Source organism: Suricata suricatta, chromosome 10 (assembly GCF_006229205.1).
Source record: "Suricata suricatta isolate VVHF042 chromosome 10, meerkat_22Aug2017_6uvM2_HiC, whole genome shotgun sequence".
In the NCBI taxonomy this organism is placed as follows: Eukaryota; Metazoa; Chordata; class Mammalia; order Carnivora; family Herpestidae; genus Suricata; species Suricata suricatta.
Genome location: NC_043709.1, coordinates 123593093 through 123617622, shown reverse-complemented (window position 1 = coordinate 123617622; position 24530 = coordinate 123593093). Strand labels below are relative to the sequence as shown.

Sequence of the window (24530 nt, the reverse complement as noted above, 5' to 3'; positions counted from 1 at the left end):
ATGAGTATTTGTGTTTCTGGAATTTCTAAATAATTTTAAGACTGTCTAAGATCAATGTAACCTAAAGATTTCTGTAGGATGATCCAATAATGGCTGTTGTTATGGACTGAAATATGTCCCTCCAAAATTAATATATTGAATTTGTAGCCCAAAATGTGATTGTATTGGATAGGGTCTTTATGGAGGTAACTAACATTAAATGTGGTCATAAGGGTGAGGCCCTAATCCCATAAGACTAGTGTCCTTGTAAGAAGAGGAAGACACACCAGAGACCTTTCTCTTCCCTCATGTACAAAGAGAAAAGACCACATGAGATGCAAGAAGACAGCCATCTGCAAGCCAAGAAGAGAAGCCTCACCAGACAACAAACTTGTTGGTCCCTTGATTTTGGCCTTCTAGCCTCAAGAACTGTGAGAAAATACATTTCCATAGTTTAAGCACCCATCCTATGGTATTTTGTTATGGCAGCCCAAGCAGACTAATTTAGCTGTTAGAAACAACTGGATAAAATAATCATGGGACATTTTTTCTTAATTTTTAAATTTCTATTATTTATATTTATGTTTATATTTATATATAGAGAGAGAGAATGCAAGTGGGGAGAGGAACAGAGGGAGTGACAGAGAGAGTCATAAGCAGGCTCCATGTTCAGTGTGGAGTCCAATGCAGGGCTTGATTCCACGACCTTGGGATCATGACCTGAGCCAAAATCAAGAGTCAGACATTCAACCAACTGAGCCATCCTGGAACCCCAATCATAGGAAATTCTTAACGGATGTTTTAAAAAAAGGCTTCTTTGGAAAATCATATGCTCAACCTCATGGGAGAGGTTATAACTATAATATTTCAGGTAGAATTTTTTCAGTGACAAAAGTCTGTGGAATAGATAAGTCAGTTAGAGAACGACACAAAACATACGTTTTCACTCATATGTGGAATTTGAGAAACATATCAGAAGACCATGAGGGAAGGGAAGGGGAAAAAATGGTTACAAACAGAGAGGGTGGGAGGCAAAGAGATTCTTAAACACAGAGAACAAACTGAGGGTTGATGGAGGCAGGGGAGAGGAGAAAGTGGGTGATGGGCATTGAGGAGGGCACTTGTTGGGATGGGCACTGAGTGTTGTATGTGAGCAATGAATCATGGGAATCTACCCCTAAAACCAAGAGCACTTTGTATACACTCTATGTTAGCCAATTTGACAATAAATTATATGAAAGAAAGAAAGAAAGAAAAGAAAGAAAGAAAGAAAGAAAGAAAGAAAGAAATAGAGAAGTCCTAGTAGAGCTGAATCTTCCAGGTTCTGTGTTATTTTTCTCATGTGTTTCTCATTCATTCTTCACTTTAACATCTTCTCAGTCCTCCATATTTACAACATCATTGTGAGGGAATGACCTGCTGTTCTCTGCAGAAGGGAAATAGAGCATCCTCTGGGTATGGGGCAATGTAACTGAGGTCTGCTCTGGTGTGGAAGGCATATCCACCAACGCATAACCATCCAACCACTCAACAGTCCATTAGTCGATCCCACCTAGGCTAGCGCCATTATCTGACCACACTTCCATCCTGGCACTTCGTTCTGTTGGGAGGGAGGAGAGACAAAGGCTGCAGGAGAGAGAGAAGCACCTTATGTTTGAAAAAGCAGTTGATGGAAAAGGGTGTCAGCTATCATTAAAAGAAGGATAAAGTAAGTTCCCATTGCCAGCCAATGTCACCCAAAGCCAGATCTTAGGATTAGAAAAATGGGGGCTTTGAAGCTTGTCTCCTTCTTTTCTTTCTCTTTTCCTTTAGTTCATTAATATAAATTCCTCTAGAAAAACTAGAACATTGTGTTTGTCACACTAGGAGAAGGATTTTTTCTTAACTTTTGCAGGATATATGCTAGGGGTAGATGCTTTGGAGTGGATGTAGCTGGCAGTGGAGCAGACAGATCATAGAAGGTTGGAGCACAGAGTCAGGGCCAGACTTGGGGAGAAACAAATGGCTATCTGGTTATAACCAGGTAAATATTTTGGACCATAATTTTCATGTTCACCACTAATATCTGATGAAAAACTAATTCTTCAAAGTTCTTACCTTGCCCGCATAATGATGAATTCCAAAACTAAGTTCCATTCTTTTGGGCCTCCAGAAGTACTGTGATTTCAGATTACCTTCAAATTTTTCTATAGAAAAAAAGTTGAATTGCAATTCCAAGTTATGTAAGAGATACTAACAAAATACTGATTTATAGAATCATCTCTTTCACCACAAAATGGACAATGTGCAGTGAGAAAATAAATTTTGCAGATTTGGGATATGAATGGTGAAGCAAAACTCAAAGTCATGAATTTAACCATGCCATTTAGAGCAGTTCTTAAACCTTAGTAAGCATGGGAATTTCCTGAAAGGCCTACTAAAACACAAAGCTCTGACTTAGGAGGCCTGGGAGTGGAGGGAATTCAAGAAGTCACATTTCTACCAAGTTCCCAGGGGATACTGAAGTTCTTGGTCTGGGGACCATATTTCGTGAACTATGGGTAGAGAGGAAGGAAACTAACTGAAATTAACTGATCAAAGAGGTTTGTGAAACCCAGTTTGATGTGAAGTGATGAGCTTAGGAATCTGGCATTCTGGCTCTCCTTTCTATGAGAGGAGCTGTAAGCTATTATTGATAAAACAGGAAAAATGTAGAATCATAAAGGCAGTTACATCCCTTTAACAATTTTGCCAGCTTCAGAGAATTTTTTACTCCATGTCCTAGAAGGGATATTCTAAAAATCAAATAATTGCTATGAAACAATTTTCCCCAAAACTTTGGTGTTGTTTTTCATTAGTATTGTCCAATTAGAGGAGAGAATCAGCCAATCAGTGAGTCAGCAGCAAGCAACATCACAGACTTAACTGTAAGAAATGGGGTCTATCCAGGGATGTCCACTCTCACCACTGTTGTTTAACATAGTATTGGAAGTCCTAGCATCAGCAATCAGACAACAAAAGGAAATAAAAGGCATCAGAATTGGCAAAGATAAAGTCAAACTTTCACTTTTCGCAGATGACATGAGACTCTACATGGAAAACCTGACAGACTCCACCAGAAGCCTTCTAGAACTGACCCATGAATTCAGCAAAATCGCAGGGTACAAAATCAATGTACAGAAACTGATTGCATTTTTATATACCAGTAATGAAGCAATAAGAAGAAATCAAGAAACTGATCCCATTCACAATTGCACAAAAAAACCATAAAATACCTAGGAATAAACCTAGCCAAAGATGTAAAAGATCTGTATGATGAAAACTATAGAAAACTTATGAACGAAATTGAAGAAGACACAAAGAAATGGAAAAACATTCCATGCTCATGGATCGGAAGAATAAATATTCTTAAATTGTCATTATTACCAAAAGCAATATACACATTAAACACAATCCCAATCAAAATTGCACCAGCATTCTTCTCAAAGCTAGAACAAACTCTCCTAAAATTTGTATGGATCCACAAAAGACCCCGAATAGCCCAAGTAATATTGAAGAAGAAAACCAAAACGGGAGGCATCACAATCACAGACTTTAGCCTCTACTAAAAGCTGTCATCATCAAGATAGTATGGTATTCACACAAAAACAGACACATAGACCAATGGAAAAGAATAGAGAACCCAGAACTGGACCCACAAATGTATGGCCAATTAATCTTTGACAAAGCAGGAAAAGAGTATCCAATGGAAAAAAGACAGCCTCTTTAACAGATGGTGCTGGGAGAATTGGACAGCAATATGCAGAAGAATGAAACTAGACCACTTTCTTACACCATACACAAAAATAAGCTCAAAATGGATGAAAGACCTGAATGTGAGACAGGAAACCATCAAAACCCTAGAGGAGAAGGCAGAAAACAACCTCCTTGACTTCAACCACAGCAATTTCCTACTTGACACATCTCCAAAGGCAAGGGAATCAAGAGCAAAAATGAACTATTGGGACCTCATCAAGATTAAAGCCTCTGCATGCAAAGAAAACAATCAAGAAAACTAACAGGCAACCAAAGGAATGGGAAAAGATAGTTGCAAATGACATATTGGATAAGGGGCTAGTATCCAAAATCTATCAGGAACTCACCAAACTCCACACCTGAAAAACAAATACTCCAGTGAAGAAATGGGCAGAAGACATGAACAGACACTTCTCCAAAGAAGACATCCAGATGGCCAACAGACATATGAAATGATGCTCAGCGTCACTCATCATCAGGGAAATACAAATCAAAACCACACTGAGATACCACCTCACGCCAGTGAGAGTGACTAAAATGAACAAATCAAGAGACTATAGATGCTGGTGAGGGTATGGAGAGATGGGCACCTTCCTACACTGTTGGTGGGAATGTAAATTGGTGTAACCTCTTGGGAAAACCGTGTGGAGATTCCTCAAAAAATTAACAATAGAACTCCCTTATGACCCAGCAATAGCACTGCTGGGGATCTACTCAAGGGATACAGAAGTGCTGATGCATAGGAGCACATGTACCCCAATGTTTCTAGCAGCACTTTCAACAACAGCCAAATTATGGAAAGAGCCTAAATGTCCATCAACAGAAGAATGGATCAAGATGTGGTTTATATACACAATGGAATACTACATGGCAATGAGAAAAATGAATCTGGCCATTTGTAGCAATGTGGATAGAACTTGAGGGTGTTATGCTAAGTGAAATAAGTCAGGCAGAGAAGGACAGATACCACATGTTTTCACTCATATGTGGAACAGGAGAAACTTAACAGAGGACCATGGTGTGGGGAAGGGGAAAAAATAGTTAAGGAGAGGGAGGGAGGCAAACCATAAGATACTCTTATGCACTGAGAACAAACTGAGGGTTGATGGAGGTGGGGGAAAGGGGGAAAGGGTTAATGGAGATGAAGGAGGGCACTTGTTGGGATAAGCACTTGGTGTTATATGGAAACAAACTTGGCAATAAACTATAAAAGAAAAAAAAAAGAAACAGTCTATCACCCAAAGTAAATGAGAGAAAATGTGAATCCAAATTTTCTGCAAATATTTGTTATAATAATCAATATCTCCTACCAACAGGGAATATGGTATTTCCACATTAAAAAATTATATTTTATCCGAACAAGCTAAAGATATTTTTTTAATCTCAGGAATAAGACATTTTAATTTTAACCATTTTAGATGATAATCTTTTAAATATAGGATACCTATCTGTGCCTTCTCAAACAGAAAAAAATAAATATTTATGCTTTCTTTGATGACCCAGGATTATGAATATTTATTAACATACCGTAATTTAGAGATTATTAAGGTATTTGAGCCTATTTGCCTGTATGAGACATGTGACCAGAACATTGGGGACAAATTTATTTTTTCCCCATTAGCTGTCTCTTTTTGAATTCTAGAGCTGTCCCTTTGTCCTGCCCTCTAATTTCCAATTAGGGGCTGTATAATTTCTTTTTAAGGGGGGGGCTGGATACTTTTTAAGGTTATTTCTCACTAAGATCCTGTAACTGGGGCTCTGCCATAACATAAGGAGAAGTCCAGTATCGAAACTTGTTTAATTCATCATTGAATATTTCATCCTATTTCACCCTAAACACTCACTCGTCCAGATATTAGATCCAAAGCCTCTTCTTTAAAGTTACACATGCAATAGCTATTTTCTCCCAGATAATGAAACAACATTCTTTTTAAGTCACTAAGAGCATTACATAGCTATAGCACAGAACTATGCAGACATATTGGACTTAAAACTCACCTACAAGAGTCTGGTCAGTGGCCTTGGGAAATCTACTTTCCTCATCGAGTAGGGAGAGTAGACCCATTGGCTTCTGTAGAAACATATCTAGGAGAGGTTGGTTATCTTCATATTCAATAACTCTGGCATTGATATCCTCATTTAGGTATTCATTCTGTAACAGGACATGATTCATAGAAAAAATTCACTAAAAATTTTCTAAGTGATATGTAGCTTGACAGTAATTACCCAAAACTCTGTGTTCCCCATATTATAATAAATTGCTCCCTATGACATTTCCCTTAAAGTGAGGGTATCATTTTATTTTTCTTTCCCCAAAATTCATTGGAATTAGCACTGATTCAGGGTAATAGTAACAGTTTCTAGTCTCTATACCAGAATTAGAGACATCTTAAGCTTTCAAAATGCATGAGAATATGTTGTTAATGAGCAGTAATAAAGGTATGCTCCCAAATTTATAAAATATCAATTAGGTATATATCTTAGAGTTATATTTCCTCTATTGAAGCCTTTTAACTTTAATTAAGTTTCAGGAATGGATCTCTCAAGAACATTTACTTACCTTCTCAGTCACGATGACATTTACATTGTGAGTAGGGTGGACATCTGTGACTCACAGGAACCAGAGGATTGAGAACCAAGAACACCTGGGTTCCTATCTGGGCTCTGTTTCTTTCTTTCTTTCTTTTTAAAAAAATTTTTTACTGTTTTTATTTATTTTAGAGAGAAAGAGAGACAGCATGAGCAGGGAAGGGTCAGAGAGAGAGAGGGAGACACAGAATTGGAAGACAGGCTCCAGGCTCTGAGCTAGCTGTCAGTACAGAGCCTGATGCGGGGCTCAAACCCACGAACCGTGAGATCATGACCTGAGCTGAAGCAGGACGCCTAACCAACTGAGCCATCCAGGCGCCCCTGGGCTCTGTTTCCTAACTAGCCATATAATCCTCTGGATTTTTTTTTCACTCTATAAGCTCCCACTGTTTCATTTACTAAGTGGAGGCAACAATGTCTATCTAACAGAGTAAAAATATCTGGTACACGAATAACCAGCTGCTGTGGAATATACTAGAAGATGCACAGAATGAAAAAAATGAGTGACGATTACTGTAAAGATCGCGGTGCCAGCACAACGGTGACTGATGATCTATTCTGCAAAAGGGACATGACGAATTATGCTGTCACCCCAATGCTAGGACCCTTCCCACCCGCTGTGCCCCGGGGACATCGGTGACCTCTGCACCACGACACATAGGGATGCTCACCTGCATGGCACTCACCGGTTCTCAGGTGATAAAACGACTTTCATCGCAAAGTGTGTCAAATCATTCCCGGCTCGGGCAGAAGACTCTGCACCATTCACAAATTAAGTGGCAGGACATTTTCATTATTATTTTAATATGTTCTTTAATTTATGAAATATTTTCCATAAATATCTTATAAGAAGGCACAGTGATGGGTGATAAAGAGATGTTTAACACAAACTCCCTGTGCTCAGTGGATTTAAAATATAACTTGAGTGATAAGGTTAGTAAATAAGTATTCAAAATGCAAGGTAGCCTACAACAGATAAATGATATGTACAGTGTACTACCATAAGGAGTTCAGAGAAAGAGAATTTATTTCCAGCAACTCCATGGAGGAATTTAATTTAGCCAAAGGCAGGTGGGGCATTTGATAAGCCAAAACCTTTAATCAGTATTTTGGAGCCTTATGAGATTGAAATCTCATTTCAAGGGTGTCACTCAGAAAAATAAATGTATCCTTTTAAGAAAGACAAAATCAAATATGTAAAAATTAGGCAGTGCCCAGTGGCCTAAGAGGTAGACCACCTGAAAGTCATTTAGTTAATCCAGTGCATAAAAACGGGAAACAATGTCTGAAAGTTTCACAGCTTTTTCATTTGAAGGTAACCTTGGAAGCAATACACAGGCCCAGAATGACTCTACCAGTGGACACATTAGGCTGACAGCATATTATAGCTTAAATGGCAACGGCAAAGCTCAAAAGAGGTTTTGTGTGTTTTGTATAGAAAGCACATAAGGTTAAGATCTAAATCAATGCATTTGTCATCTCTATTTGCCTGTGTCAAAACCCAGGGAATGCTTTCTTGGCAGGTCATACAGAGCAGAGATGAGCAACTTGGGAAACAATGGGCTCCCCTTAAAGACAGCTGTTATTATTATGGACTCCACGGCAAGCCAGTGAAAAAAACTCGCCATTACTCAGGATTTATAAAGCATTTTTAGTAAAATGATCATGTCTAAGACAATAGAATATATATTTTTATAGCAGTTATGACCTTAAAATACTTTGTTGTTTTTAAGCCTAAGTGAATAAAGGGAGCTCATGTAACTCTTCAGAAAGTCCTCCGCTATGTCCGGTATGTTACACATCCATTCAAAGCAGAAGATAAGAAGTTATTAACTGCAACAAACTGCTTGGCATCTATAGTCTCCACTCTGTTCAAATGGCCCAAGTTCCTTTTTGAGAAGGGGCAGATGAATAATTATTTAAGTATAAATCAAGGAGGTGAGGGAAATCAGAGGACTGGGATGTTAGGAAGCCTCATGCCTGAGTTGAGTTCTTGCTGGTTTTTCATTGAGTTTTTAGTGTGAGGTATGAAAGGTCACAGTGGCAAGAAAGTGCATGGAAGGTGCCCCCCTCCATAGCTTTGGCCTAGACAACCTGCCTAAATACACAGGCCTGAAGGGTCACCACAGGAGAGACTCTCCATGGCTCAGTGGAGTCCTCACCCCACACAGCAGCGTGGAAGCATGGCTGCCATAGGCTGAGAGACGACACGCTTCCCTGTGGCTTCTACAGGTAGAAGGTAGGTAGGAATGTCAGCATTGACCCCGTCATAGACCGTGACACTCAGCTCTCACCTCCTCAGAGAGTCCTGCCCCCATTGTCCAGAACAATTCAGCAACCCTCCCTTCCTCAGCGGGTCACTCTCTATCCCTGTCACCATGTTTTCAATTCTTTCAAAGTATTTCTAGCATTTCTACTTGTTGATTATTCTCCCTGTCTCATTAGAATGGGAACTCCAAGAAAAGCAGCACTTTTACCCACCTCTGTATTATTCACAGAGAGACCAGGGCATGTTAAAGAGATGACTATGTGTTAAGGATTGAACTGTGGCCCCAGCCCCCCAATTCATATGTTAAAGCCCTAATATCCAATGCGACTGCATTTACAGATAGGGACATTAAGGAGGTAATTAAGGTTAAAGAGGTCATAAGGGCAAGGCCCAAATCCCATAGGACTGGTGTTCCCCCCCCTTTTTTTTAAATTTTTAACATTTGTTTAGTTTTGAGAGAGACAGACAAAGCATGAGTTGGGGAGGGGCAGAGAGAGAAGGAGACACAGAATCCGAAGCAGGCTCCAGGCTCTGAGCTGTCAGCAAGAGCTGTCAGCAAGAGCCCGAGGCGGGGCTCAAACCCACGAATCACGAGATTATGACCTGAGCCAAAGTTGGACGCCCAACCGACTAAGCCACCCAGGCACCCTTATTTATTTTTATTTTTAAAGTAATCTCTCTAACCAACGTGGGGCTTGAACTCATGACCCTGAGATCAAGAATTGCAAGCGCCACTGGCAGCCACCCAGGTGCCCCCTTTTATCTATTTTAAAGAGGGCTCTGATGTATATCTTTGTGCACCAAGCTTTTCTGTATTTTAGATTTTGTCTATAGGACAGATTCGCTGATCAGCTAGTGTGACTATTTTACAGGCTCCATATGTGCATTTCTAGACTGATTTTTTTAAGCTTGCAGCAATGTGCTTCCTAACCAGCATAGCATACACACTCCTATCTTGCTGCATCCTCACCTGCACTAATAGCCTCATTAAAATTTTTTTCTGAATTTTTGATAGGTGAAAATGACAGCATATTGTTGTATTTGCATTTCTTTGGTTAGATTTTAAACTACTCAGGAGAATACGTTTGGGGGGGAGATAAAGTAGATCTATGCTTAGCACATATTACCCAATGCCTACCAGCTAAGATGAATGTTATTATGTCGAGACAGATTATAATAAACATAATTTAACTTCTTCCTGGGCACGGAAATACCATCATACCACTGTCAGCTTTTGTGATGAGGCCAAAGCTTGGTGGAGGTAGAGATCAGAGTTCAATAGAGGAAAAGCTCAGGGACTTCACTAAAACATCCTTGATGTCAGGTTGACTTGTCTCTTTGTCTCTTTCTCATTTGTTTTTATACGTCTTCCCGGTCATGTTGGGAGAGCATGTGACTCTTAAGCATGAGTCCCACTTTGGGTGTAGAGATTACTTAAAAACAAAATCTTCAAAAAAAAAAAAAAAAAAAGGAATTCATTCCTGAAGCTGGCTTCTGAGTGACTTTCCTGGGGAAATTATCTTCTTTTTCTTCCCCTAGCTTTACTGAGACATAATGGACATATAACATTGTATAAGTTTAAGGTGTAGGATGTATTGACTTAATATACTTACATATTACAAAATGATGATCAACATGGAGTCAGTTAACACCTCCATCACATCACGTAACTACCAGTGCTTTTTTGTGGAGAGAACATTTAAGACCTTACTCTCTTAGGAACTGTCAAGAATATGGCACAGTTTTATTGACTAATCACTACACTATACATTAGGTCCCTAGGACTTATTCATCTTCAAACTGGAATTGTTCTCTTTGACCAACATCTCCTCATTTCCTCCAACTCTCGGGCACTGGTAACCACCATTCCAGTCTCCGAGATTCACTTAGCATAATGCCCTCAAGTTTTCATCGATGTTGTCATAATTAACAGGATTTCTTTCTTTCTCATGGCTAAATAATATTCCACGGGATGTGGTGTGGTGTGTGTGTGTGTGATACTCTATATCTATTCATCTTCGGACAGACACTTGGATTGTTTCCATATCTTGACTGTTGTGACTAATGCTGCAGTGAAATGGGAGTGCAGGCATCTCTTAGAGATCTTGTTTTAATTTCCTTGGAATATATACCCACCGGTTGGATAGCTAGATCATATGGCAGTTCAATTTTTAATTTTGAGGGAAGCCTCTATACTGTTTTGTATAGTGGTTGCATTGATTGATGTTCCCCCCAACAATGCAAGAATTCCCTTTTTCCACGTCTTTGCCAACACTTATCTCTTTTTTGATGATAGCCATTCTAATAGGTGTGAGGTGATATCCCACTGTGGTTTGGACTTGCACTTGTTTATTCTTGTTTTTGAAATCTTTGCTTTTAGTGTCAAATTCAAAAAATTATGGCCAAGAATTTGGGGATAACCAAGGATATATGCCTATGTTTTTGTCTAAGTGGTTTTTACAGTTTCAGGTCTTGTGTTCATGTCTTTAATCCATTTTGAGTTGATTTTTGTATATGGTGTGAGATAGAAGTCTAGTTTCATTCTTTTGAATGTGGCTTCCCAATTTTCCCAGCATGGCTTATTAAAGAGACAATCCTTCCCCCATTGTGAATTCTTGGGACCCTTGTCAAAAATTAATTGACCATTTATACTCAGGTTCATTTCTGGGCTATGTTGTTCCATTGATTGATGTGCCTTTTTTTTTTTTATGCCAATACCACACTGTTTTGGTTACTATGCCTTGTAATATAGTTTGAAATCAGGATGTGTAGTGTCTCCAGCTTTGTTCTTTCTTAAGATTGCTTTGGTTTTTTGAGGTTTTGTGGTTCCAGACAAATTTGAGGGTTGTTTGCTCTATTTCTGTGAAAAATGTCATCAGAATTTTGTTAGGGACAGTACTGTATCTATAAGTTGCTTTGGGCATTTTAACAATATTAATTCTTCTGTTTATTTGTGTCTTCTACAATTTCTTTCCTTAATGTATTATAGTTTACAGTATACAGATATTGCACTTCCTTAAATTTATTCCTAAGTATTTTATTCTTTTTGATGCTATTATAAAGGATTGTTATCTTAATTTCTTTCTGATAGAGGGTTGTTAGTGTATAGAAATGGAGCTGACTTTTCTATACTGTTTTGTATTCTGCAACTTTACTGAGTTTATTAGTTCTAACAATTTTTTTTGATGGAGTCTTTAGGGATTTTTACATATAATTTCATGTCATCTGCAAACAGAAACAATTTTACTTCTTCCTTTTCAATTTGAATGCCTTTTAATTTTTTTGCTTGTCTAATTGCTCTGGCTAGAAATTCCAATATATTGTTCAAAAAAGTGGTGAAAGCAGGCATCCTTATCTTATTCCTAATCATACAGGAAAATAGCTCAGCTTTTCACCTTTCAGTATGTTAGCTGTGGGTTTGGCCTTTTTTCTGCTAAGGTACGTTCCCTCTCTACCTACTTTGTTGAGACTTAAAAATTTTTTTAATGTTTATTTATTTTTGAGAGACAGAGAGAGACAGAGAGCATTAGCAGAGGGGCAGAGAGAGAGATGGAGATAGAATCTGAAGCAAGGTCCAGGCTCTGAACTGTCAGCACAGAGCTGATGCAGGGCTCAAACCCATAATCCGTGAGATCTTGACCTGAGCTGAAGTCAGATGCTTAACTGACTGAACCACCTACGCGCCCCTATTGAGACTTTTTTTTTTTTTTATCACTAATGGGTGTTAAATTTTGTAAAAAGCTTTTTTCTGCTTCATTTTGTTAACATGGTATATCACATTAATGATTTGTGTATGTTGAAACATCTTTGTATCCCTGGAATAAATCCCACTTGATTACAGTGTATGATAGTTTTAATGTATTGTCAGATTTCGTTTGCTAATATGTTGTTGAAGATTTTTGCATCTCTTGTTCATCAGGAATGTTGGTCTGCAATTTTCTTTTCTTATAGTGTCGTTGCCTGGTTTTGGTATCAGGGTAATGGTTGCTTCATAAAATAAGTTTGAAGTTCCCACCTATTTTATTTTTTGAAAGAGTTTGAGAAGAATTGGTATTCTTAAGTGTTTGGTAGAATTCACCAATGAAACCATATGGTCCCAGACTTTTCTTTGTTAGGAGAGTTTTGATTACTGACTCAATCTCTTTACTAGTAATCGGCTTGGTGATATTTTCTATTTATGATTCAGTCTTGGTAGGTTGTATGTTTCTAAGACTTTTTCCATTTCTTCCATGTTTTCCAATTTGTTGGTGTATAATTGTTCACAGTAGTCTCTTATGATCCTTTGTAATTCTGTGATACCAGCTAGCTGTAATGTTTTTTTCATTTCTAATTTTGAGTCAGTCCTCTTTTTTTTTTTTTCTTAATTAGTATAGCTAAAGGTTTGTCAATCTTATTTATCTTACAAAAATAGCTCCTGGGTTCATTATTCTTTTCAATTGTCTTTTGAGTCTTTATTTCATTTATTTCTGCTCTGATCTTTCTCATTTCCTTTCTTTTAACTTTGGGCTTAGCTTGTTTCTTCTTCTGTTTCACTGAGGTATCAAGTTAGATTTGTTTACTTGAGATCTGTCTTTTTTTCTTAATTATGTGTTTATGGTTACAAACTTCCCTTGAGCTGCCTTTGCTGCATCCCTTAAGTTTCGGGATGTGGCATTCTCATTTCCATTCGTCTCAAGATAGTCTTTGACTTTTCGATTTCCATTTTGACCTATTGGTTGTTCAGAAAGATACTATTTAAATTTCTACATATTTGTGAGACACCTGGGTGGCTCAGTCAGTTGAGTGTCCAACTTTGGCTCAGGCCAGGATCTTGCAGTTTGTGAGTTTGAGCCCCGCGTCGGGCTCTGTGCTGACAGCTCGGAGCCTGGAGCCTGTCTTTGGATTCTGTGTCTCCCTCTCTCTCTGGCCCTCCCCTGCTCATGCTCTGTCTCTCTCTGTCTCAAAAATAAATAAACATTAAAAAAATTAAATTTCCACATATTTATAAAAACAGATTTCACCAGTATGTAAAAGATAGGTCCCACCTACCCCCCCACAACGCACCACCCCATCATTTTACTGTGGGAGAATGCTTTCTTCTGCCATCTGATAGATTTATCTAAGTATGAAGTTTCAAAAAGATTTTCCTGAAATCACCAAGGTTTCAATCAAGGAGTTTGGCTCATATAGCATTTTTCTTTTATAAAAGATGGGTATATGCAGCGACAGGGTGCATTCAAGTCTTTCACTGAATTTATGCCTATGAAATGAAGTCATATGCCTCTCATGTAGGTGAGTCAATCATTCGACACTGCTCCACAGTTCCACATGTTTTAGATTCTATAAATATTTTCACAGCTGGGATCAATGATCCTCAACATTTATTGTCTTGTGTTTGCTGTTTGGAAGCCACGAATCAAGTATCTTTTATTTTTATAAGCACAGTTCACTTGATGCGGGATGGTGTGAAGAATTCACCTAAGTCTGTGGCATTCTGAGTAGATCATTGTAGAAGATGTCACATACTGGCATTTCTTAAAAATTCATGGAGCACCTACCAAGTGTATGTTTAAAAGTAGGTGGGCCTGGGGAAGGCAGAAATAAAGACAAAAAGGTAGAGTCCTGTCCTTTAGGGAACAGCAAAGAGTCTGTTCCATTCTAACCCTGAAGTCACATCCCAGGATTCTTTGCTGGTGCCATATTTTCCTCTTCAGTTGTTCCACCTGTTAGTTCTATCTTTCCTGATAGGTGGTTTCTGCTTCCTCTGGTGTAACCGTATCTGTCACCACTGCCACCTGCCTCAGGGCTACTGTTCTTTCTAGTCTCCTTCTTTGCTGCTTTATATGGATGCCCCTTGGCTTTTCATGTGAGAGACTGCCTCTCTGCCTCTCTCTCTTTTTCTTTCTTCATCCCTCTCTTCTTCCTCCCTTTCTTTCAAATCAGTGGAACACCCTTTTCTGCATGAGAGATTATTTTGTTAAGTCCCGGGTTCTTTTCAACTTTGCTTAGTTGTTTGTGAGAAAAACGTCAGATACAATCATAAGACCCAGATTTTGGTTCTGGCTTTGTTTAACCAGGCTGTGACTTCAAGCAAATCATAAGGAGTCATTTTTATCTGTGAACTATAGATGATCTACTTAGGTTTCTTTTGATTCAAACATTTCAAAATGCTCAAGCTGCCTAAATATGTTGTAAAACATAATGAATAGATGCATAAACATTCTGCTAACAGAACATTTGCAAGGGGAAAGAAGTCATATAAACACATATTTTCCCTGATGTCTACCTCTTAGTAAAATAATTCCTACTCAACAATTGCTCACATGAATGTACACATTTATGGAAACATTGCCCACAGTGAAAAGAAACCATTGAGAAATTACTCATTCTAAGAAAAACATTTTCAAGGTTGAAAACCTAAGATTTAGGGTGCTATCACTATTCAAGGTGAGTTTTTTTATTACAGTGAAAAAGAAACTGCCACTTTTCATTTTGAAATAACTTCGAACTTAAAAAGTTGCAAGGACAGTACAAAGAACTCCCAGGTACCCACTCCCCAAATTTTCCAGTTGCTAATATTTTACATTTACTTTCTCATTTGCTCTCTTTCTACATATCCATAGTATTGTTAGTAATAACATTTGACTGAAGTAGGTAAATATCATTCAAAACTAAGAATAAAGAAAAGGTGGTTATATGCATGTTGTAAGATCTAAACTTTTGATGTAAAAAAATAATTATGATTTGAAATATATTCCCTCTTGTACTTAAAATTTTTTTTAATATTTATTTATTCCTGAAAGAGAGAGAGAGAGAGAAATTCAAAGCAGGCTCCAGGCTCTGAGCTGTCAGTGCAGAGTCCAGTGTAGGGTGAACTTCAAGATCATGACCTGAGTGGAAGTCAGACGCCTAATGCCCAACGGACTTGAGCCCCCCTGGCACCCCTCCTCCTGTATTTTCTATTCAAAGCTGATATCAATGATCCTGTTGATTTTTTTGTTAAAGTTAATGGCAAGCCAAAGGGAATGCTGATCATAAACTTGAGAAAACACAGATCACTGATTTGACAAGTACCTTAATGAGAAACTATGATAGATAATACGTAAAAAATATATACTTATTTTATTTTACGTGTATTTAATGAACTTTGGAGGAAAAAGTTTTAAATGATGCTTCCTAGAGCAGCTTCTTTTTTCAGAAAGAAAAGGAAACCATGTATATTAAGCTCAACATTCTAATGTAGTCACTTTTTGTATATGAAACCTATCCTTGAAAACCCTTCAAAAGCCATAAAAGATTGTAAAAATTTACATTCTACTGACAGGTAATGGCTTAGGATAAGGAGAAATTTCAATTAGGAATCCAGAAATGGAGTTTTTCATATATCAAGATCTCTTTCAACTTGAACTATTTTTCCTTTACTGTCATGTTTAAACATTTAGCAAAAAATTTTATTTCAGCTTGTCAACAGTATGCTCTAACCTCACATGTAGAAAACTACAGTAACTGAATTGATCTAACCTCTTAACTATAGATTTCTTTCAAAATTACTTTCTACTATAATGGAAGTATTTTTTAATTTAAAAATTTTTAATGTTTATTTATTTCTAAGGTGGGAGAGGGCAGAGAATGAGGGAAACAGAGAGTCTGAAGCAGGATTCCTGCTGTCAGCACAGAGCCTGGGGCTTGAACCCATGTACTGTGGGATCAAGACCTGAGCCAAAGTTGGACAGACCCTCCACTGACTGAGCCACCCGGGCACCCCATAATGAAAATATTTTTAAAAAGTACTTAAAAATAATACTAAATTATTAAAATAAGTACCACAAATCCCCACACCACATTAAAGGCGTTGGCCCAGCTTCTCTGATGGAAGAGAAACACACACACTATGTGCAGCACAGGCGTAAAGCAAGGGATAAGGGGGACACGGGGACTCACTTAGGATGTGATCACTTACGTTTGTATGTGATCTCAAACGGTAACCAAAACATAGCCGAGCACTTGCATGCAAGACTTTTTGTATCTAGGGTTTCTTAAATGCATGGCTTTCTTAATGCATGACTGCTTTAATGTTTTAAGAAAATGCCTACAAATTGGCTTTTATCACTTGGAGAGCTAAAAAAAAAGACAAATGCTCCCACCATTGCACACATATGGTTTGTTTCATAGGGAAGAAATCTGGATATGAAATAAAAATTCATACTTTGTAAGCAAAACAATTTGAAGGCATTTATAAAGGGTTTGCCCACACAGTTTTTTTTTAATCCAACGACTGATTTTTTTTTTTACTTTGTAATGTAAAAAAAAGTTGAAAGTGTAGATACTGTACAATGAGGGGATTTTTCTTCTTTGTAATTGCCACAAATTATGTGTTGAGGCCCATATTCAGAATTTCAAAAGCTTCAAACTTTGAGATATGAACAGCTGGAGATGAAAGTCATACACATCGCTTTCTGCAAGAGAAGTTGGAGCCATAATTGCCATTATTGTCTCCATTATGTGCTGTAAGTGGTTTTCCACTTTGAAAACGACTTCTAACTTTTAATTTTAAACCCACGGGTGTATATATATATCTATCTGTATGAGGATAAGCTGTTATATATATATAACAAATATTAATAGCTCACTTTAAAAACTTCAGTTAATAGCCAGCAAGATGTCCCGCACTAATGGATAAGAAAGCTCACCCTAGGTATAAGGAGGAGCATAAGCAAGTAGAGTGAATCTTCAGGATTCTAGAACAACGTGTCATAGGATACCTAGGTCTTGGCTGCCTAATGGTCCTAAAGAACAGTGGCATTTGCTCCAACTCAAACTCATGCCCCCTGGTGACTCTTTAGTGGTGGGTTGTTCATTTCCCTTGAGTGGAAACCCGAATTTCTAGGGAACAGGGTTCACTTATCTTGCATGTTCCACACCACAATGATTGTATCATAATGCACAATTAAAAGAAAGGACAAATATCACAATACTACAGCATCAGCCCGACTCTTTTAATAGAACTTCAGGCTTTCTATCACACTTGGTCTACTGCTGTGCTCTCTCTCACATGGAAGAAAGCCAGAAAACAATCAAAAACAGCTAAGCAAAACCAAAATCTTGGCTACACAGTCACTGTGGAAATTCAGTGTAAGACGATGGCTCCCTTATCAGAAATGTGGTAACTTGTTCGCTGCCCTCTCAGCTGCTTCACTAAAAGCTTTTTGAAAAATATGGGAGTAAATCGTGCATGTCAAAATATGCCATACAGATGTAAGAGGGAAGGCTGACATATAAACACTTTATTTGTGGGATTAATAAGATTGACAGAAAATGATACATTTTTCAGTTGCAACTCATTTAGGAACGCCCGAGTCTTGAATAGCAAAAGATTATAACTGAACTCTTAAGGTCTATTTGTAGGTAGGGGCAGGGATCCAGATCATTATCTAATTTTCAAACTATTATTTTCATATATAAATTTCCCCTTCAAATTTTGTTAAAATCAATATATACAAAATGGTTCTCCCGGTGCTGGAAAAATGTGGAAGCTTCAAATATTATGAAATATCAAACTCCAGGAAAGTGTCAGGAACTACGTATTATTTAAAACTATCCACTCAGCAAACTATTGATTGGGTCAGTGCCGTAAACTCTTTCACTAAAAATATTTTACTATAGTCTGTTGATAATTGTTTTAATGGAAAAAATGAGAAAACAATATTTAAAATACCTTTATAACCAACTTGGCTGGAATGTCCCACCATATATTACATGTCAATTAAACTTGGGCTAAATAAAAAAAAAGCATTTTCAGCAAACATTTATTTATGTTCCATTGTTTCAGGACTGCCAGTAAGGATAATATTTGTTGGTTTAAATAGAAGCAGAAGTTGTTTAATCTGTGAAAGTGTTGCCTGAAGCCTGTGTCTCGCTCGGATTGCCAGATTATTTGAATGTCCATGAAACTGAGTATGTCTTACTGATAAGCAGTCATGGCTTTATTGAATGAAGGAGTTTTCAGGTCAAACCTGTGATTATATTTGACCAAGGAAAGTGGGACCATGACCTTAATTTATGATTTGGCTTCATAGCTATTTTTCATTTATAGAAATCAGTGTAAGTGTGTTCTCTTTCTGTGACAGCTAGCACACACAGCAATAGTTAGCATTTCTCAGTTATGATTTTTGCATTCACAGAGAAGTGACAGAGTTGGGGAAAAAGAACCAAACCAAACATGTGCACCCACATGTTAAAATCAAGAGAGTCACAGACTAATCCCATATCCAGCGGATCACACATTCATCAACCTGATCACTCGGCTGCCAATGCCTGTTCCACAAGATTATGAAGCAGAGATTCTTGGGTAGCAACCCCAGCAAGGCACTTGAAAGGACTGTGAATGACCTCAATTCCTCAAACTGCTTTTTATAATCCTGGATTTTGGTTGAAATCTTAATTTGCTAGGAACAATTTTGAGTTGTTTTGTCTTGAAAGCCTCTCAAGGATATTTTAAAAAGTCTTCCACAATAGTTTCATTTGTAGCAAGCCCAAAGACAAAAAGCATTAAGAGCATTAGGATTATGGATGAAATTCAAGGCTATAAAAGTGAACTGTAAACTATAACACTGTATAAAAAGTGAAAAGTGAATAATTTTGAAAGATATGTACATTGGTTTAAAGGCTAGTTCCAATCAAATCAGGTTCTAACCTTCCTGCAAAAGAGAATAACAGAATTCTACCAACACCAGTTGTTAATTAATCATACGGCAAATATATATGAAGATGCACTTGGTCCCCCAAAGAAGGTAATTCTAATATGATCTCTATCAAAAAGTCCAAACAAACAAAATTTACTTTTTCAGGCTCTGGTTAGAATAGATTTTAATGAACACTGTGAGGCATTAAAGCAAGATGACATTGGAGCACCTGGGTGACTTAGTCCGTTAAGCGTCCAACTTCAGCTCAGGTCTTGATCTCACGGTTCGTGGGTTTGAGTCCGGCATCAGGCTCTGTGCTGACAGCTAGCTCAGAGCCTGGAGCCTGTCTTCGGATTCTGTGTCTCTCTCTCTCTCTTACCCTCTCCTGTTTATGCTGTTTCTCTCTCTCTCAAAAATAAATAAAACATTAAAAATTTAAAAAGTAAAGCAAGATGACTTTAATTTAATAAATATTTATTGAACACTTGCTGTATGTCAAGCTCTGAAGATACAAAATGAATTAAGACATAATCCTTGACCTCAAGAAGTCTGTAACCTCATGAGAAAGGCACAAATATAAACCCAATATTTTTACTGGAGCATAGAGGAGGGAGGAACATGAACAAGTCTCATTAATTTTCTGGATTTCAGTAATGAGAAATGAAATGAATTTTTGGCTTATGTAAGTGACGGATAGAGATGTCACTCACTGGGGAAGAATATAAGTGAGAGAGAAAGATGATGGGTTCAATTCTGGGTATAGTTTTGGAAGCTGTCTTAAAAGGAGGCCAGGAGTTCAAACAGACAGCTGAGCTGGAGATGGGGGCTTAAGCGTTACTAGCATGAAGCAGGTGATGGAAAGAATGGAAATAGATGATCTTTCCTAGTGAGTATGAGAAGAGACTGAGGAAAGAACTCTTTTGTGAGTTAGCATTGAGGACAATAATTCTCAACCTTGGCTGCACATTGGAATAGACTGGGAAACGTTAGAAGATGTTGATGCCTGGATCTCATCCCAAGAAATCTGATTTAACTGGTCTGGGCACTGGGATTTTCAAATACCCAGTGATTCTAATATGCAGCCAGGGTTGAGAGTAACTGATTTATGGGATGGTCCAGGAAGAGTAACAGGAACATGGCGGAGAAACAGAAAGATGGTATTAGGGATGCCAAAGGAGGGGTTTTGTAGAAACAGGAAGCTGTCAACAGGGTTGAAAATTACAGAAAGGCTAATAATGTAGAGACTAAGATGTTTCTGATACTGATGACTGATGAGATCAGGAAGGTCCATTCCAGAACAGAGGGTGAGGTCAGAGCCAGATGCTACAGACTCATACTCAGGTAGGGAAGAAATCAATACAATGCAATGAATACTGAATATGCTTTCAAGAAGCTTGGCTGTGAAGGGAAGAGAGAGACCATGGCTACAGAGATAAGCAGGTTGGAGAAAAGCTTTTGTTTTTAACAATTTTTAAAGACCTCATTATTATCTAGGCTAAGGGACTGCGCGCGCTAACGGAGAGGAGCAGGGAAGAGGAGAGAGAGATAGAGACAGAGAGTGAGAAAGAAGAGAGGAATGGATATTTGATGATACAAGATCCTGGGATAAATCAGAGCTATGCAAACACCGATAAAACCTTACATTTTTGTCCCCCTTTTTTGGCCTAAGAAATGTTAATATCTTTTGTGACTAGTATTTTCAAAATGCAATTTTCAAGTAAATTCTCAAGAAGCCTAAATATTTTGAATCTAAAGAGGTTTATGTACCTCTCATTTATCTCAAATTTAAATAAAAACTTCAGTTCTAATCAGTAAGCACAAAACAATGTGACAGTATTTACAGGAGACAGCTGACAGACACCAAATGATACAAAATATGACCACTGCTGCTTTTAGACTTGATCAAATAATTTAAATAATTTTAACACTACAGCTTTGCCAAAAGCAATTCAAGTAAGTCTCTGATTTTTGAAGCTGAATCATAAATTACACATTGTGCCCTGACAAAATTGCCATTTCATGGCATTTGCATCAAACCCATTATCTTGTGTTCTGTTGCCTAGTTACCGGAATTCTGAAGTTTAATGCATTTTAGATGGATATTTAAATTTCAGACAGAGTTTCAGCTATGCAGTCTAAGGAAAGAGAAACAGTTGGACACATCTGCTTACTTACATTTCCAAAGGAAACTTCTTTGTTTATAAAGGCTCAGACTTGCTAAGTTTTGGAGAATGGTGCATTGATTTTTCGATAGAGGGCATCTCATATTGAGACACTACACTCATAGTTGTGTTCTGGTTTTATTTTTGTTTTTACTATGGACATGGAGAAAAGAAAAATCTTTCCTTTGTCTACATGTTTAAGGCTTTAAATCTATGATTTAAGTCTTGCTTCTTTAGTACAATTCTGCACATAGCACACACATGCATGCATCTTAATAGCGCCTCGACTTACCTGTTCCCATGTGAACACGTGTTGATTGAAATAGTACTGAATTTGTTCATTTGCAATGTTAATGCACAGCTGCTCAAAGGAATTTTTTTTGAAGTTTTCAAAGCCAAAAATATCCAGAATGCCAATGCTGAGCTCATCACCATCCCCACTGGAAAATTAAAAAGAGGCATTATTTTGAGTCCCTATTTATTTTCTTAAGAGTGATTGTAAATCAGGGTATCTCAGAGTATGCTTCTGTGATTTAGCTAAGAAACTACTACCAAGACACAGAGTAAAAATCTTCTTAATTAAAAATGTTTCCCTCCATAGAACATAAAGTAGGTGGCATCAATTTTAATATGTGAAAGATACAAGATTTTCCTTGTACTACAGAAAGCACTCCTATACCTTTTCCTACGGGTTTGTGAGTACAAGATCACGGCCCTGAGTGAGTCATGAATCATAGGGAAAACCTGGCCAGCCCTCCAAAGACAGCAAAAATATGTTCGATAAAAATCATCCAGAAAAGCAAAAATTCTGTGTAAGAATGTCTTTAGTCTTTCACTTTAGGTCAATTAAAACACCTTGCTAAAAATATTTCACCTCTTTTAAAGAATAATTATTTACTTCTGAGTTATTCATTCATAATTGTTTAATGGAGAATAAATGGTAGCCTGGAGAAAGACATAAATGTACTTGAGCTTATTTTATAATCAAATACTTTAAAATGCAATTAAATATTATTTTATAATTAAATATTCCAAATGCACTTTTCCCCCATGCACCCTCCCATGGTTACCTCTCTGTTCATTAAAGGCTAGACAGTTGGTCAATAATTTGCCTCTCTCCTGAGAAATATATGCTTTGCAAAGTTATTTTCATGAGATTTTATAAAGGAGAGTACAAACATTTCCCCATGCTCACTATTTACGTAACCTAGGTTAACTCTTAGCGTTGTGTGAGGAAGTGATTTAGAAATGACAGCTACCAACTGCATTCTGGGAGGTGAAGGATGCTCTCGGTATTTGCAAGTCCTGACTGAACTCAGAACATAAAGTTACAGGACACTTTGCATGATGCGACTGACGAAAGGAGAGCTATCAAAAGACTTCTAAAAATTCCTATTTTGAATAGAAAGTGCGAATTTATGCTGGTTTAGTCAACATTATTGTTCTTTGAAGAACTTATCCACAGAATCCTACTGAGATAGATATTTAACTCATCTCAAAGTGTGTCAGAGCCCGGGGGACCTTAGAGATGACCTCACTCAGGGATTCTTTTTTTAAAAAAATTTTTTAATGTTTTTTATTTATTCTTGAGAGACATAGAGAGACAGGGCGAGGAGGGGATGGTTAGAGAGAGAGGGAGACACAGAATCAGAGGACAGGTTCCAGGCTCTGAGCTAGCTGTCAGCACAGAGTCTGAGGTGGGGCTCAAACCCATGAACCGTGAGATCATGACCTGAGCTGAAGCCTGACGCTTAACTGACTGAGCCACCCAGGTGCCCTGACACTCAGAGATTCTTGAACTGGGGTCTGTTCATGGAATCACAACCATGTGTAATATTTGGGTGGGTATGTAGAAATATATCAATTTTTTTTAAATTTTGGGGTGAAGAACATAGTTTCAATAGTTTTTTTTTTTTTTGGGAGAGAGAGTGGGAGAGGTGCAAAGGGAGAGGGAGAGAGAATGATGCAGGCTCATCAAGAGTCAGATGCTTAACTGACTAAGCCAACCAGGCATTCCTCAAGAGATCCTTAAAGACTCCACGATGTGCACAAACAGCTAGGATCACTGATTTGTCCTTCCATGCCTTTATTTAATAGCTGAAGAGGACAAGATGCAGAGAAAGGCAGTAATTTGTCTAGGGTCCCACAACTAGCTAGTGGCAAAGCTTGGCATAGCATACCGACTCATCGAAATCTTAACGTAAATCTTGACAGATTGAACTGAACTCTATGAATGGTCTCATTTTAGTTTGTTAAGCTTTCTATAAAAAATTTAGAAAATCTAAGATTTGGATGGCTTTCTTTAGTGTATGAAAAGGAAAGTTACCAAATAGGAAATAGGTTGCAAATGAATTTTCAGTAGATCACTTTAGACCCACACATGCAGATGACAGCTAGCAAAATGAAGTTGTCCGTGGAATACACAGATATTGAACATTCTGGAATTTTCCCATTTTCATTTGAAAGCTCAGCATCATACAGATGGCCACACATGAACATACAAACTATTTTGATCGTTAAGTCAGAATGGGCAAATTGGATTCTGATTTGCAGACCCAGATAGGTTACAGTTTAGCAGGGAGGCGAAGAAGCAATTTGGGGGGATAGAGAGTTAAGAACATGGAGGAATAATGGATAATCTCTTAGACATTCTGGATAATATTATGGTGTGGTAGGTATCTTTGTGGAAAAATGACAGTGAACTACGTGCCTGAAATGTGTATGGAATAGTCTTTTATGCTTAGTAAGCTAAGGTGACAGAGGTGACTTACGGTGGCCGTTTACCCTGTTTTTTCGTATGCAAATTTTTACAGATTGTATAATTTGTGGCAGGACAAAGCTTTAGTGCAAATGGAAGGGCTTATATCTGTGCACAGTCCCTGGCACATAGAGAGACATAGAGAGCGCTCGTCAGTGGTGGCTGTGATTCTTTCTAAGATGTACTAGGAGGGCATAAATGTATTGTTCGTATATTCACTGTATCATTTACTATTTACTTAGAGCATTTCTGAGCCAAATGTCATTGGAGGTCAGAAATCCTACCCTTACAGGATTATAGTGAGAGTTAAAATATAAACAGAAAGTTTCCTTTTGCCT

The 24530-nt window shown here is 37.8% G+C and overlaps 1 protein-coding gene across 1 annotated transcript in view; it reads right to left on the bottom strand.

Annotated features, from left to right (window-relative positions):
• Positions 1-24530, bottom strand: part of MYO3A (myosin IIIA) — a 214428-nt gene that overhangs the window by 64906 nt on the left and 124992 nt on the right. The window contains exons 18-20 of the mRNA XM_029955278.1: positions 21727-21874; positions 5752-5905; positions 2077-2165 (exon numbers count right to left, since the gene is read on the bottom strand). Coding sequence (XP_029811138.1) covers positions 2077-2165; positions 5752-5905; positions 21727-21874 — 391 coding nt within the window. The remainder of the gene's footprint in view (positions 1-2076; positions 2166-5751; positions 5906-21726; positions 21875-24530) is intronic.